A 16,615-nucleotide genomic window follows, 5' to 3' on the forward strand; every position below is an offset into this window, starting at 1 on the left:
TAAATATATATGTCTGTATATATTTTACTTGATTAGAACAAAAACAGTATAAACATATACCAAGATCAACGTTGAATAAGAAATACTTTTAACATTATTAGTATAAGTATAATATATTACATTTTATACGAATTAATTAATATGTAGTACATACATATACGGGTTTTGTTATATTTAGTCTAAGAAATAATTGTAACGTATTATTCGTTTTGTACATACATATATGTGCATATATATATGTATATATATATGTGTATATATATATATATATATATATATATATATATATATATACATACAGTGTTTATTTTCCATTCAATTTGAAGATCAACATGAGTGGAATCGTTTCAGTGCCTTCTTAATATTGTAATGATTTTCTGAATGAAAGGAAAAGGCATGTTTAATTATTTTGTTCGTAAATACGAAAGTACAGATTATTGTGTGTTTCATAACTATTATCGGCTTTACAAAGAAAGGTTGGGCATTGCCTATCCACAACATGATGGCTAGCTATTCCAAAGATACTGAATAGAAGAAGAGAAACAGATAGTCATCGGTGGTCCCATGACTTGCCGAAACGACTTTCAGATATTTTGCGACAAAAGTGTATAATAACGATCGCGTCTCTCAAAAAAAAAAAAAAAAAAAGAAAAGAAAAGAAAAGAAAAGAAAAAAAAAGCATTTGGATTTATTTCTAGCCGCTTTGTGTGTGAGAGTGCTTTTTTCATCTTATAATAAGTTTCTTCTTCTTCAAATAGTAATTTTTTAATGGACTTTTATTAATCAAGCCTACGACTTTATTTTGATTTTATGCTTTAGTCATGCTTAAGCGAGAAATACAAATATCTTGTAATGTACAATGTAATATTACACGTATTATTTTTTTCTTGTCTACGTAAGAAATATGGAGTTCTCGTTCTCCAAGTTCGATTTTGCATTGTCTTGCCGATACTATTTTCTAATCGTTTATCGTACGTTTCTTAGATATAATTTTATTTATATTTTAATTGTTTAAGTTTGAAAACCAATATCGATACATATCAACGATCACATTATTGGGTGTTACGAGTAACACCGTATTTAATATTACGATAATGGTATAAAGTATTTCGATTTAGTTCTTTTCTTTCTTCCTTTGTTCTTTTTCTTTTTCGTTGTATCTCTAATTAATTTTACACTAGATGGATTAGTTATTTTCGTAGTAATATATATACATATATATATATATGTATATATTATATACATATTATATATATATATATACACATACATATATATTTTCTGCTTGTCAGCATTAAGTTTGTATTGTATTTAAGTAACGTTAAATAATGATAAAACACATTGAAGTGTTAAAATGTTCTACAATTTTAGTCTTTTATTTTCCAACATATAATACAATTAATAATATTTTTGTAGGAGTTAATAAGACACCGTCGATACTTAATAACGTATATTCCTAATATTATAACGCAAATTTTTACAAACGAATTAAAATTAAGAATCATTCGAATGATTCCAAATAATTTAAAACTTTTATCCTTTTTTCTTTTTTACACGATTACTATTAAAACTAAAGAGCAAAATCAAAATCTGGAATATCTTAAATTATTACATTACTTACATAATACATATAATTCTTTCTTTTTTTTTTATTTTTTATTTTTTATACCTTAGCGATATATGTATTAAAGGCAAGCGTATGTAGCATACAAAAGTTGCTGTTCTTATTTTTTCGTTTCTCGTTCAACGTAGAAGTAGAGAAGTTAGTTTATTCGCGATCGACGTAATTAAAAAATTTCGTCAATAACGTTGAGACGATCCTTGTCGACTTAAAATTCTCGAAGTTCTCGAAAATGGTTTGTTTGTCACTGGCTCGACGTCAGCATTTACTGGAAGAGATCTGGTAGTCTCTTCTTCGGTATTTTCTTCCTCCTTACCAATTTCTTCGTTCAAACTGTAATATTTTTCCGATTCCTCGCAGGGTATAGATTCTTCCGTTCGCGTGCATACGAAAGTGGCCTTATAAAGAGATAAAATAACAAAAACAAAAAAGAAAAGGAAAGGAAAGAAAAAAATAATAACAAAGAAATAACTAGATAAAAACAATGTAAATATAAATACCTGATTGAAAACCGTTTCAGAGGGGCAAATGAAACTCCATTTAGCGACATTTCTCGTCTGTGGTAGACAAACGTGAAATATTTGACAATCATTTTCCATATCAGCGTAATATCCATAAATTCTTTCTTTGCAGGAAAATGTATCTACGATGTTGTCTCGTATGAGTGTCGCATTGTCCGGTAATTGTAATCCACCTAATTGATTTTGCTATATAGAAGAAGAAAAATAACATGTTAATAGTACATCGATGTTATTGATAATATTGAAATGTCCTTTACTAACTTTAAACACGGGTATAGGTCTTTTGGATTTTGGTTGTTGAGGAAACGCGTGTATCGCTAATACGAAAGCACACAAAATTTGGATAAATACGAATCGATTCATCTTGTTTGTTGTGTTCGAAGAAATAAATCAAAGTATTCGATTGGTTTTCGGTTTATGCGTTTAACTTATTCGATAGTTTTTCTTCAGAGATTTTTGGAAGTTTTAACAGCTTCTTTCTTCGGAGGTCCTCAAGTGACTGGAGATCCGAATCGTAGAAGGGTGTTATATAGTGAAGCGAGGATAGGGATCTTGAATATTGTATGAATGGCCAATTCTCAGTACGTCCGAATCAGTAAATTCTTCACGTTTGGTCTGCCAATGACCAATGACCATCCAGACGTTCACATCATCCTCGAAGGCCCGATGCAAATGGTCCGAACGTTCGATGATGCGGTGTCTTAAGTTCGACGGTAAATAATTCGTCTACTTAGAATTAATATTTATTGTTGGTCGTACGATAATCAAAAGAGTAAAACGAATTGGTCGATTTTGATTACCGTATACGTCGTTGAGAGATTCCTTAACGGATCGTTGACACGTTTGTTTCTAAACTGTCTAATTCGTCTAGAGACTCTGCGCATACTCTATCGGAGCATTTTCATTTTTATTCATAGAGAGTACGACCTTGACAGGAGCGAGTCGACTCCCTGCATTTAAGGATTATACTTCGATCTTTTGGGCACGATTTTTCAAAGCACGAAGCCACCGACGAAGATTCACCGATTACGAAATCGGAAACGATGTGAACATAAGTGAGTACCGATTGCGATAAAATTATTGAGAACAAATCGTACTCGTTTTTTAACGTTTCTTAAGATTTATTTTTTATTCCGTTCTATTGGAATGCATATGTATATATATATATATACCTACATACATATAAACACACAAACGTATTTATATATTTTTGATATTTATTTATATTTATATTTATATTTATTATATTTATATTTATTTACAAATTATATATTTATCAATTTTTAACTGCAATCAGTTGCACTAAGATGAAACGTTAAGCGTTAAGGAAGTATGTTATTATTAAATATGCCAAGTCGTTTAGAGTTTAGTAACGATCCTGGTTCGTCCATGCGTTTAATATTTTATTACACAATCGTGAAATTTTTCATGATTTTTTAACAATATACGGGACGACACGGTGATCCCATTCTACGATTTGGCTCCTTTCCAAACGTGAGAAGATAAAGACGTAAGACGAATTCGGCCGTCGAAATTCGAGGGCAAATCCGCCAGGCCTCATCTTCGTTAAGGCCGCATCACGGCCACCATTTCTTCGGGATGTGAATACTTAACAATTCTCTCGGGTCCTCGCGATTGCGAAACCGTACCCACTTCTCTCCCCCTTTTCGTGGTCATCGACCATGAGAACGACGAAAAATATTTGATGTGACGAATTCTATGAACATAGATCGATTTTCTTCCTTTCTTTCTTTCCTTTTTTTTTTTTTTTAAATTCGACGATACACAGTACTATTTTTTTTAAAGCGAATTTCGACAATAAAGAACATAAATTTGTACATCAATTAGTTATTACAAATATACTCATCAAATTAACATACTTACTTTCCATCATTTGTCGAGACATTAAAATATATTTGTACATTTTGGTTCGTCGATTTATGATCATCTGTATTCTAATGATATCGACGGAAATGCTAATTAAATGGTTGACTCATCGAGACTTCGAAAGGATATAAATTTTTAATTTTTAATTAAAACGATAGAGATTATAATGTCGATTGCTACTCTTTGTTGTTTTTTTTTTTTCTTTTTCTTTTCTTTTGTTTGTTCTATTTTTTTTCTTGTCTCGTTAGGGATCGTTTAATACAACTCATTTTCTTGTTAAGAAAGAGGGATGAGTATCCACAAAATAACAAACCTAAAGGTGCGGCGATGAACGCTCTAATCTTTCACTTTGATCGCACGCGCAAGAAGGTGAACAGCCTGATTATGTCGTTGGTGTTTAACGATTCTAAATGCATTTTACTTTGGCCACCGAAGAGAAATACAAAGAGAATTCAGAGGTATACGATTACGACGCTGGCTAACCACGTTGTAAGTACAAGTTACTTATACATTTTTCTTTTATTTCCGTCGGTAAAACAGAGTAAAGATTTTTTTCTTTTCCGTTTTCTTTTTCTTAGGGAGAATAAAATAGAAACTTGTAAACAATAATTAAATATTTATTATAAATATCCTTTTAGTAGTTTAAAGGTTGTCGAAACGAATTGCATTCGTTTCTGTTGTAATATGATAACAAATATATAATAATATGATCAAATATATATCTAGCAAGGTATATTGTTGTTAATTGAAACAAAAAACAAAAAAAAGGAAGGATGTAAGAGATGTATATGTTTAAATGATAAAAAGTGAAAATATGACGGCGTCAGGGCAGGTACGCATGAGTAACTTTGGTATGACTGAAGGTTCATTTAATGACGAAAAGGGGGATATGAAAAAGAGAAAGAGAGAGAGAGAGAGAGAGAGAAAGAAAATAAGAAAAAGGAAAAAATGAAATCGATTGGAACGATACATTGTTAATAAGTTAAATAAATAAATAATTTTAACATAAATAGATATAGAATATACGATTTATCTAGTTTTCATTGAACTTGACTTATCTCAAATTGTCCAACGAACTTGCAAGAAAACAAGAAAAAAGAAAGAGAGAGAGAGAGACAGAGAGAGAAAGAGAGAAAGAGCGAGCGAGAGAGCGAGCTAATTAAATCACGAAATCATAAGAGATTTCAATGATCTTTGTCATTTTCAGTTTTACCTATCGAAAATGAAGGAAAAAAGATTATATAAAAGGACTATTGCAAAATCAATATAGACGGAAGGATTATCGATCCCTTATTTTTTGAGATTGCCTCGTTTATCGTCCTTTCTTCGTTATTATCGTCGATAAATTACTCTTGAGGAACGTACGAGCTATAAACGATATCCTGAGGCGAATCGTTTGAAGATCTTCCCCAATAACCACCATGATGATCGTCCTCGTGATCGTAATGATGTTGATGTTGAGCGTGTTCGTAATAGATCACTTTAGATGGCTGATGATTCTTTTTAAGATCGATCCAGAATTTGGTTGCGTTCATGATGAAGCTTACAACAGCGATTACGAAGAGCTTTATTTGCAAATGCGTTGAGATAATTTGCAGGAGTAATGCGAGCTTGGCCTTGAACATCATTGCTAAGGCCATCAGCTTTTGCATATGCTTCTTCTTCTTCTTTCCATATTTCTTTCTACGTGCTTCTTCTGAAAAAGCGACAGATAATGATAGTTTTTAATCTCATCGATGTCAATGATGATGAATCGATTTAAATTTATATTCATATACGAACATATATTTTTCTCGTTTCACAAATGACCTAATTTCAAAGAACAAACGATCGAATATATCCTATATCAGAATTTATAAAACCGATGAATTAATCGAGTTTCTAAGCATCGATGTTAGGAGATTGATATCAGTATATTCGTCATTAACTTTATAATGTATTAAAAAGCAACACGGTGTTTTACCGAACGCACGGTCAAAGCACAATAAAATGATTCAAAGATCCTTTTAATGTATTGAGGATGAACAAACATATAAAACAACCAAGTTCGGCTTTTAAAATACTTGTTATTTCTTTTTTCTGTATCATACCAATTTTTTATTTTCGTTTCCATTTGGTTATCGTTAATTAATTCACTGTTACCTTCCATCATCATTATGAAAGAGAAAAGATTTAATACTTTTCGCAGTCATAAACTTTTCGAAACCGTTATTAAATTTAACATTGATTGGATCATCAACTTCATTAATTAAAAAAAAATAGGACGAATGAGACAAAATATGATTAATGTTAATATATTAAGAATATTTAAGAATTATTGAAGTACGTAGAAGAAGATTTTAAGAATTATTGAAATGTGTCAAAGAAGATTTTAAGAATTATTGAAATATGTCAAAGAAGATTTTAAGAATTATTGAAGTATATAGAAGATTTATATATTTTTTGTCGAATAAAAATATTTAAAAACGATGGCAAATAAGATGAGCGAAGGATACGAACGTAATGTGACGAATATTCTCCTCGACCGCGATTTAACTATAATAAAATCTGTACGTTAAGCTGCACGGGAAAAGGGCTTGAGTAAACTGACCTCAAAACCTTCACCTGGACCATGTTTAATTCGTCTTACAAGTCACGTACATTTTTATAGTGATTATCTTTCATGTATTCTTTGAAAACTGTATTTCTGAAAATAAACTCGTTCAATATCGTACAAATCACGCATAATTAAACGGTAATCTATTCACGATCTTTCTATTTCGTTGATTAGAATTTTCTACGTTAATTCAACTTTTTTCTCATTTGCATTAATCCGGAAAAACTTGTACGACGTTTCACGTAACATTGTCTGTCATAATTAATTATTAGAAATTGTTTTTTTTTTTTTTAGATCTGTAGCCTACACTTTTAGTCATTGTATATGAAACTTAAGATATTCAAGTCTTTTGAAGAAAAAAAAAAAAAAAAAAGAAAAGAAAAAAAAATTGATAAACTATCGCAAGAATTGCATGAAATTTGAATTGAAACTTTTCATTCAAAGGGTTAACGAAGAAAAAAAGGAAAAATAAAGCACCGTTAGTGTTCCATTCCATAAAAGTACGATATTAAATGAAAAAAGAATAAGATCATCGGTCTTGGACACGGCAAACGGTTGTGATCGCATGATCAGAGTAAAAATCGAGGATCTATGCGTTCAGATATCGCATGTTAATTCGTAATTAAATATTATTGTCGATTATCCTTGAACGTTTCTAGAAGGAGTTTCAATTGTGATGTTTGCACGGTAGAGTTACGATCTGTGCGTTTTGCATTGATTCTTTATAAATGAACAAGGAGCATGAGTTCGTTGACCTTGAACGTCGATCGAGTATACGAAAATTATCTTTAATATCAAATTTCCTGCCTTTTTTATAATTCAGTCTTTTTAATTTTTAAAAACATTAATTATTTTTTTTTTTTTATATCGATCGATCGTACGGTAGAACGAAACTCAATGAAAATCTCTCGTAGAATCAAAAGCGATCCGTAATAAATAACGATAACGTAGTCAATGAGATTTAACAATGCTAATAAGAGCGGTAGATATACATATATATATATACGTAAGTAGAAGAGATTCTGTTAGGTCTTTCAGTTAATTTCAAGTAATTTAAAATCCGTGTCAGGGTTGTGTCACGTGCCCCAGAGCAGACAAACAATGAAGGAACGTGGAAGCCGAATTTGAACGGACTAAAACCTAATTTTCTGTTTCAACTAGGCGCGAAAAGGGTACGGCAGAGATGATGATGACGATAACGAAAAAAACAGGAGAAAAAAAAGAAAGAAAGAAAGAAAGAGAGAAAGAAAGAAAAAAATAGCCGAGTCTAATGGAAGGTAATAACGTAAATGGGGAAAGAACAAGGTGGAACTCACGAGGTATACAGACCAAACTCATTCTCAACTTCGTTAGGTCCGCCAATAAGCCGGGCGGCTTTAAGGTCGGTAAAAGTTAGCCGACTTTTTTGTCTTTAGAAAAAGGAGAAGGGGAAGGGGAAGGGGAAGGAGAGGAGAAACGTGAGTCTTAGGAAAGAAACACGGAAGAAAGTCGATGCTAGGTTATCAACAATGCCATTCCTAGTGCGTGTCGTTGAATCGATTAGCGATTAGAACGAGGAGCGAATTTCTAATCTACGAGAACGACCGGGTCCGTTCGAATTTTCTCACGTCCGGGCAAGCGCGGGAATATTTAAAATGAAACACACCAACGTTATCCATAAGTTTCTCGAACGTTAACTAGTAATTTTCTTCTTCTTTTTTTTTCTTTATTTTGTTTGTTTGTTTGTTTGTTTTTTTTTTTTTTTCCTTTAAAGTATCATTCGACGGTGTTATCAACGTTATCGTTTCAAGGATCGATTGAGGAAGAGGGTGAAGAGAGGAGAGAGGGAGAAAACGCTTACCCAATGCACGACCGTCTACACCTGCTTCTCGTTCAGCGATCTCCTCTTCGTCCTCTTGGAGTTCCTCTTGCACATCGCTTACGAACTCAGCGATAAAGTTTCCGGTCTGCTCGATGACCTCGCTCATCGGTGGTTCACTTTTCTTCCCAGATACTTCAATTTCGATCCTGTCGATGTCCCTAGCGAGTCTCTTTCTCAGACAATTACCAATGTTGTCTTGGAAGATGCATTCTAGGGTGCTTCCTTCCCCTTCATCTTGGGTTTCAGCCGAGACGTACGCAATAGAAAGGACAATCAACCCAATGATTGATAATAAGATCGTAGAATCCCTCATAATGATCCTTTTTTTTTTTAGTTTTCTGTCGTATTTTTTCTTCTTACGTACGTCCTACGTACGTAAACGTAGCCGGTATACGTTGACTGAGCAAATTAAATGAGAAAAAACAAAGAAAGCACACCTTCGAATTCCTTTGCCGTTCTTCTTCGTAATTCACCTTCTTTTGTAAATATTTTTTTTTTTTCAAGTTCTCCTTAGTTCTCCAGCTTTTTATATCCTTGGGCAACGTGTCACAGGCACGGAGTGCTTGTTCAAGGTGCGTGGATCGAGCATATATGAGAGTGAAGCCCCTTCCCCTTGAACTTGATCCAATCGTTGTGAACAGAGACATACTCGCCTTCTTTCTGGTATCCTCTTCGTCCCTCCCCCTACCCCTTGTCCCACCTTTGGTCACTCGTTTTTCTTTCTCTTTTCTTCCTTTTCATTTAGTCTTTCTTCTTTCTCACCTTCTTTTCTCTTTATTCCTTTCTCATTTACGTCGTTCGATCTCCTTACTTCGTCCTTTGATCTTTCGTTTATCACCGTGAAATTTTCATTTACGATCATCTGGGGTCATAAGAGAATTCGATTATAAGATCGGATGGATCTGACGAGCTGATGAGTTTCGAATTGATATGCGAAAAATATATAGTTGATATACTTTCGCATTCCGTTCAGATATTCATCCGTAATTCTTATATCAATCTCACTAACTCTTCAAACGCGAGGAAGAATAAAAAATTAAAAAAAAAAAAAAAAGAAATTCGGTCAAAATGAACCGATTGCGTTCTCTGTGTCGATGGCAAATTTAAATCTTTACGATATGATACATTTTATTCTCGTAAATTCGTTATTTCGAGATTATGTATGATTCATATCGTATATTTTCGAGACTATGAAATTTAAATAAATACTTTGTTTTTTCTTTGAAATTAGTTTTCCTATTTTGTGTCACCTAATCCGTTTTAAAGGCACGCTAGATTTAGAATATGCAACCTGGTACACGTGTTTGGCGAGTACGTGGTCCGACCACAGAAATTCCGCTTGAACTACAACAGGATGCTAATACAACCCAATTTCTTACATCTTCCGTCTTTATCGCCATTTTAAAACTAACTCCCGCCAAATCGTAGAGAAATCGTTACTTTCCAATCGTACCGTAACTCGAATATTGCACAGGTCATTGTTTATCAATTAAAACGGGAGACATTTCAATTCATCGACATTTCAATTCACGCATTATAGTGTATCTATTTCTTTGGAGTCATTAACAAGTTAAGAGTCAGTAAACTGTGTATATTAACTTTGTTATTTTTTTTTTTTTTTTGTATTTATTCGAAGTACCTAAGTTACACGTATGTAACGTCCAGTTGATTTGCGTAACACTGAAAATGTCATGCTCGTCAAACGTACAAAGACCCAGTACGAGTTTGTAATACGAGAACCGTCACGATTCATCGCGAGTCTTTTACAAGTTAATATGACACTAATGAGCGTAAGTAAACAATTTGAAAGATTCATTTTCGAACACGGTTGTCTGTCTTTCTTTCTTTCTCTCTCTCTCCTTCTCTGTTTCTCTCCCTTGATCTATCGTAATAACAACTCTCTTCTCTTTTCTCTTTTTATTTATTATAATTTTTATTTATTATAATTTTTATTTATATATAAAAGTTTACATCTTTGGACATAGTAATTAATTCAATTGACTTAACGACAAGATCTTTGTTAATTTTATCATTGTCATTTAACTTTTATCATAGCGTTCAATTTTATTTGCTGATTTTTGTAGAAAACATAGAATCTAATAATATATTTTTATGATATCTTTTATATTTCATTAATATTTTTGTCAAAGAAATAGCTGTATGATTGTCTTAAATGTAATAGTTTTTTGATGATTTACTTTTAATACTAAACATTTCATTTTCATACGAATGTGTATTCTTAATCGTATTCATTTGCATATTATTAAAATTTCTCTTGACAATGTTCAGATAGTTCCGTTATGTAGAACGATGAAAATATCGAAAGTTTTTAAATATTTTCTCTTCGTCATATTGAAGAAAAAAATTATGGAGATTTCCTCTTTTATTTTTTTATTTTCTTTTTCTATTTTTTACATCTCTATTTCTTACATCTATGTATTCGCATTGAGAAAAGTAAAATATAATATTTATGAAAAATACCAAAGAAAGGAATAGCCTTTCAGCGATTGATCTTTTTTCTTTGTTTCGTTCAATTGTGGATGAAAAGTGATATTCGGTTGATGACCGAATTTGTTTGATACGTATTTCACTCGTGTGTCGACACCACTTTCACTCCATGATCGATAATTGCCATTTTTATCACCATTACGATAACCAGTCTCCTGATGACCGTGCGAACTTATCGAATAATTGAAACGATAGTAAAGATCATTAGCCATTTTCTCAAGAGAACTGTTTTTGAGAATAATTTCATTCTTTTTAGTATCGTTAGAAATGATTCTTTTAATAGAATTTATCATCATTTCTTTAACAACACGTTCCATCCGTTCATCTTCTTTCTTATCGATTGGAATACGATTGATATATTGAAAAGTTTCGTTTTTTTTCGTTAAACTTGTTCTGTTGTTTTCTTTCATGGAATTATTCGATGAAACTTTCTCTACAAATTAATGATATAATATTATTTATGTAATCCAAATGTTTACAAATAAATTCTCGTTATATATTTTCACAAATAAATTTTTATTTATTTATTATATATATTTATATATAAATAATATATATATATAATAAGTAAATGAAGATATAACGTTATATATTTTTCTCACCTGTTTTCTTTCTATTTTCGATCAATACCTTCATCATTTCTTTTAATATCGGTTTAATAATTTTGTTCTCAATCAATGATTCAGCATCTTTCGTAAGAATTTCGTTCTGGTTTACTTCTGTACTTTTATTAGTCGGAATTTTACACCCACTGCAAGCTTTCGTTACAACTTCGAAGAGCTTTTTCGCAGCTTCGGGTCTATCCTTGAAGATCTCTCGTGCGTCTTTCACTTTAAAATATTTCGAAATGATCACGAAACAATTCTGGCTGAAATAGTTTAAAAAAGAATAAATAAGATCTATTACTCACGACTTGTGATCTTTCGATTTCTCATTTTCGTTATAATAAAATCCCCGTTCTTATCAGTGGCATATCCAGTTTCGTGATAAACTCCATCTGCCGTTATAAAACCGTATTCACCAGTAATAATCCCGTCAATGTCTTTATTCGAAAGAAAATTTGATTGATTTATCGAGAAAATTATAACATAAAATATTAGTCTTAAAAGATAACTAATTTTATATAGATTAATATTTTTATTTACAAACTTACATATAAATAAAATAGTTTATATAAATTAAAATGAGATAATAGTTGAAATAAGATAGTTTATAGATTAATATTTTTTATTTTTCAAGACAAATATTTTTCCTTACATACCTTTCTTCTCATATCTATGTTGAAAATTGACGATGTTGAAAGAGAATTCGTAAGGTCTGTTTTCGTTATATGGATCTTCGATTAGGGCACAGGTTCTCATAAATAAAGACAAAAGTAAAAACGTGAAAGTGAAATTTTTGTTTAACAACGAAGACAAATATTTAACGAATGAAACTAACATCTTGCGAGATAGAAGAGATTGTCTAATGGAACTCGAGAGACTAAGTGCGTTCGTTAAATAAATTCTACGATGTGCCTCGACGTTGTGTTGTAATCGAACGTATGTAACGTATGTATGTAACGAAGACTAAGAGATTATTCTGTTTACGATATTTTATAGAATATAAAACGAAGAACGTGAGGAAAGTGGAGGGAGGAAAAGCTCGTTGAGAGAAAAAATAAAAAAAAAGAAAAGAAAAAGGAAAGAAACGATAGACTCTAGCAAGGTTTTCCTTCGCGATTGCTTTCACGCGTTTAGTAACTAACATCGTTCACAAATAATTACACAATAACTTGATCATAAATCTTGCAGGTCGATGTCAAATATTCGCTAAATATTTTCGATTGAAAAGCTCGCTGCTGTTTTCTTTTTTCTTTTTTTGTCATTACCTATTCTTCCTTCCTCCAAAGAAAAAAATATTTTTTTCAATATTGTTCCTTTTTCTTACACTTTTATTTTCATAAATATTTCTCCACTCGATAGTATTTTGTATATTTTAAACGATAAAAATCATCTTAAAGTATTTCTTATAGACTATGATAAATGAAAAGGCGTTTTGATAGTTAAGAAAAATAAAGGAAAAATAAATAAATTCAATTCCTTTTGAAGATAATTCAAATGTAATTGTAAACTCGCTTTATTTCTTTGTTTCATTGATAAATCAAGAAACATGAGCAAAGGATCGATGTTCTTTGCGATTAGATCAACGATTATCCAAGCACTGACCTTTAAATCGTTATTTACTTCAATAGTATACGATATCGAGTTCCGTATCTCCATATCTCTCGTTCGATTTACCTTCTATTATTCTTATATAGTTAATTAGTTCCGTAATAAAACTCGAATGAAAAATCTCGCGATATTCATTGAAATATGTATATGTATGTGTGTGTATGTTTGTTGTCGAATACATTAGTCGGATATATTTTTCTTCGAACAAATATAAATGAAAAGAAATAAATAACAAACGATGTTAGAAAAGGTGAATTACATGTGTGTGTATATATACATACATATATACATACATATATATATATATACTCATTGCTAAATATTGCAAGGCACGAACTGATGACTTCGTTCGTACTTATGAATATTGATTATTACGTCTAAACGAAGAGAAAGTAGTTTCTAAACGACTATTCTTCTTTATTGTCCGAGACCTCGAAAACGATCCGATGACTATTTTTGACGTACATACACGTTTCTAAAATTTTTCGCAATATTTCGTTCGTTTGATGAATGATACAATCAAACGTTCTGTACGAATTAATTTGTTTCTTTCTTTTTCTTATTTCTTCTTATTTTTCTTATTTCCGTAAATATTTGATATCATTCAATAGTTATGTACAATTTTAAATGAACGTAAAATAACATTTTGACAGAATTTTTGTAGTTGATTTATTTTTAACTAATTGTAAAGGATAGAAATCGTTAAGGTGCTCACATCCAAGTACTATTTAATTAAAACGTTTAATAATTTAGAACGTTTAACAATTTTTCTTTTTAAACAGATTATGATATATAATATATATATATATATATATATATATATATATATATAAATGTATACAGATCTATTATATACACACACATATTATATACATAGCAATGTAATTGTGATCTTTATCGAATCTGATTTACATAATTATCACATTTGCATAGGCATCAAATAGAAGTTCTCCATCTTAGGCGATGTTTTTTTATTTGCATGTTCATTTATTTATTTATTTTGTTATAAACACTTAAACGTTTGAATATTCAACTCGTACCTATGTATCTAGAAACATGCATAGGCATCGGAACGTTTAATTATTATTTATATATTCAATTCGTTCTCTCGCTTTGATAGTCGTTCAAGAAAGTCGACACTTTCAAAAGTAGATGCCTGATTAAAAAAACGACGAATGGAAAGTAAAAAGAATAATTTCAATCATTTCACGTACCTATACTTACGTACACGTGAGTAAGTACTTAGGTATATAACACGGGAAAAAAAAGTTTCTGTGAAATCTAAATATCTATGAATTCTAGATAAGAGTAAGTAATTCCGACGTATAACATGCATACGTAACATATGCATGTTGGTATCTATCTACATGCATAAGCTTTAAGCGTGCAGTGGGTAGTTTAGAAAACGGTATGTCGATGCAATTTGTATGGCCAACTGTCGATACAGTACCGATGATAGTGGCATACTAAAAGCACCTATGGAAGGTGGGTTTCTGGCACATGTAAGTACGTCTTACGAATAACGAGATATTCAAGACTAAATTTTATATTCGCAAGTGCTTTTAACTGTAGTATTCCAAAAAAGAAAGAAAACTACAAAATTGGAAATCTTTACTTTCGGATATTTAAAATAGTCTGCTTTTTATTTATAACGAAACGATTTAACGCACCATTAACATACATTTGCTATTTTATTTTTAATATTGTAAAAAAAGTAAACCTACGAAGAGATATATAAGGGATGGTACGGGGTAGAGAGAGAGAGAGAGAGAAAGAGAGAGAGGCCATTTTCCTAAAATTTTAATTTCGATTTCAATGCCAAACCGAATGAGAGAGAAATCGATATACTATACGTATATATCCCTTCTCATCCATTCAGAATTTGGACCAAAATGCCGTTACTTACTTGCGGACTTAAGTAGGTCAACCGGCATCTCACTATCGAATATACCGAGTATAATTATTCAACCAAATCCAAGAACTCGTATCAATCCTAACTTCAAAATATTTTGGAAAGGGAAATCTTTTAGGAACGTACGATTTATCGATGAATTTATTATTATCTCATCGTGTTTTTCTTTTTTTTTTTTTTTTCGTTTCTGCTTATATAATTACATAAAATGTGACATAAGTTAATTTACATATAATTACGTGTTATACGTTATTTCTATTATAGAATATTTGTATATTTTTGTAGCATGCCTTACGGCTCTTGTCTGTATGTACATGATTAAAATATCTTCAATAGATAAGGAAGTACATGTTATGATAAAATATTTGCTAATAATGATGAATATATAGAAATAAATATAAATAATGAAAAAAAATGCATAATCTAATAGATATAACAATATCGTTGACGTCGTTCAGATGATCTTCTTAATGAAACAAGAAATAAATATAATTTTCGACTTTGTACTATTCATGGAGATATCGTTCTGACGATGTTTCATCTGCCGAACCAATCTCCATTATCTTCTTCGTACTGATGATATTGATTGTAATAATGCTCGTGATGCTGAGGCTGATGAACTACAACTACTTCAGAAGATTGCATATTTACGATCACATTGTATATCATTATGATTATTGCTAATTTGGCAACCATAATGCTTCTTAATAAAGACATTTTAATAGATGCGATAGTACCAGGGAAAGAAATCAACTGAAACAATGAAAGTTTAAATACTATGTGTAAAATAAACATTAAGTCTTTGTACAAGGAACCTTTGTAATAATTTAATTAAATATTACAATTTCTTTTAATTATAAACAAAATAAATTTTTGCACCTGCATAGCGAAAGGTGCCATCATCATCATAAAACCGATTTTCTTAATTGGACCTGGTTCCTTCGATTGCTCGAAATCTGCTCTCCCTTGTATTGCATTTCCTACGAATAAATTTTTTTTTTAATTGGATTACAAATTTTTCATATTATTTAGATTGAAATCATATGGTATATGTATTTGTTGTATTTAAAAATACCTCCAAATATGTCTAATATTCTTACGTTGATCCAAATTTGTTTACCCTTGACATAAAGTTTAATACCCGAGTAAAGATCCAAACATTCCATCTCAATTGAGGATACGTTATTATTTGACCCTAATTCAGTCTTCGCTAAAGCATTCGTTACGGTCATTAGACAGAGCATACTGAAAAGAATGCTTTCCACTTTTTTCATTTCTTCAATAAAGCTCGCTCTCCTAGACTGTAGGTTATTAACACTTTTAAACTGTAAGTATAAATTCCATTTATTATATTGTTTATTATTGTTAATTTGGTAAATAAAAAATAATAATTTTTCGAATTGTAAATATGTAAAAATAATAAATGATAATTAAGCAATAATTATATATATATATATATATATAATTATATTATATATTATATTATAATTATATAT

The 16,615-nt window shown here is 30.8% G+C and overlaps 3 protein-coding genes and 1 long non-coding RNA gene across 5 annotated transcripts; 1 reads left to right on the plus strand and 3 right to left on the minus strand.

The window, feature by feature from the left end:
- Positions 1-691: 691 nt before the first annotated feature.
- LOC122632449 (U-scoloptoxin(01)-Er1a-like) lies at positions 692-2,630 on the minus strand. 2 transcript variants are annotated; one of them, XM_043819226.1, is made up of 3 exons: positions 2,404-2,627; positions 2,122-2,328; positions 692-2,019 (listed from the first exon to the last, which is right to left on the minus strand). In XM_043819226.1, the coding sequence occupies exons 1-3, from the start codon at positions 2,503-2,505 to the stop codon at positions 1,801-1,803; spliced, it is 528 nt and encodes a 175-aa protein (XP_043675161.1). In that variant the 5' UTR covers positions 2,506-2,627; the 3' UTR covers positions 692-1,800. The 2 variants fall into 2 exon arrangements, with proteins under 2 accessions (XP_043675161.1, XP_043675160.1); XM_043819225.1 differs by having other exon boundaries at positions 692-2,328; positions 2,404-2,630.
- Positions 2,631-2,644: 14 nt separating this feature from the next.
- Positions 2,645-6,848, plus strand: LOC122632451. Its single transcript, XR_006327872.1, has 3 exons — positions 2,645-2,855; positions 3,060-3,197; positions 4,311-6,848. It is a non-coding gene; the product is annotated as an uncharacterized LOC122632451 (long non-coding RNA).
- LOC122632450 lies at positions 5,376-8,799 on the minus strand. Its single transcript, XM_043819227.1, has 2 exons — positions 8,475-8,799; positions 5,376-5,722 (listed from the first exon to the last, which is right to left on the minus strand). Exons 1-2 carry the CDS (start codon positions 8,797-8,799, stop codon positions 5,376-5,378), a joined length of 672 nt encoding a protein of 223 aa, XP_043675162.1.
- A 2,002-nt stretch (positions 8,800-10,801) lies between these two features.
- LOC122632239 (protein lethal(3)malignant blood neoplasm 1) lies at positions 10,802-12,538 on the minus strand. The gene is made up of 4 exons (XM_043818814.1): positions 12,256-12,538; positions 11,905-12,036; positions 11,625-11,824; positions 10,802-11,326 (listed from the first exon to the last, which is right to left on the minus strand). Exons 1-4 carry the CDS (start codon positions 12,434-12,436, stop codon positions 10,955-10,957), a joined length of 885 nt encoding a protein of 294 aa, XP_043674749.1. The 5' UTR covers positions 12,437-12,538; the 3' UTR covers positions 10,802-10,954.
- Between the last annotated feature and the right edge of the window lie 4,077 nt (positions 12,539-16,615).

Source organism: Vespula pensylvanica, chromosome 10 (genome assembly GCF_014466175.1).
Source record: "Vespula pensylvanica isolate Volc-1 chromosome 10, ASM1446617v1, whole genome shotgun sequence".
NCBI lineage: Eukaryota > Metazoa > Arthropoda > Insecta > Hymenoptera > Vespidae > Vespula > Vespula pensylvanica.

Coding starts and splice junctions, on each gene's coding strand:
- LOC122632449 (XM_043819225.1), bottom strand. CDS start 2,505: ATGAATCGATTCGTATTTATCCAAATTTTGTGTGCTTTCGTATTAGCG. Junction 2,329..2,403: donor GACCTATACCCGTGTTTAAA/GTTAGTAAAGGA, acceptor TCTTCTATATAG/CAAAATCAATTAGGTGGATT.
- LOC122632450 (XM_043819227.1), bottom strand. CDS start 8,799: ATGAGGGATTCTACGATCTTATTATCAATCATTGGGTTGATTGTCCTT. Junction 5,723..8,474: donor AGAAGCAGGTGTAGACGGTC/GTGCATTGGGTA, acceptor CTTTTTCAGAAG/AAGCACGTAGAAAGAAATAT.
- LOC122632239 (XM_043818814.1), bottom strand. CDS start 12,436: ATGTTAGTTTCATTCGTTAAATATTTGTCTTCGTTGTTAAACAAAAAT. Junction 12,037..12,255: donor ACATAGATATGAGAAGAAAG/GTATGTAAGGAA, acceptor TTTCGAATAAAG/ACATTGACGGGATTATTACT. Junction 11,825..11,904: donor AAATCGAAAGATCACAAGTC/GTGAGTAATAGA, acceptor AATATTTTAAAG/TGAAAGACGCACGAGAGATC.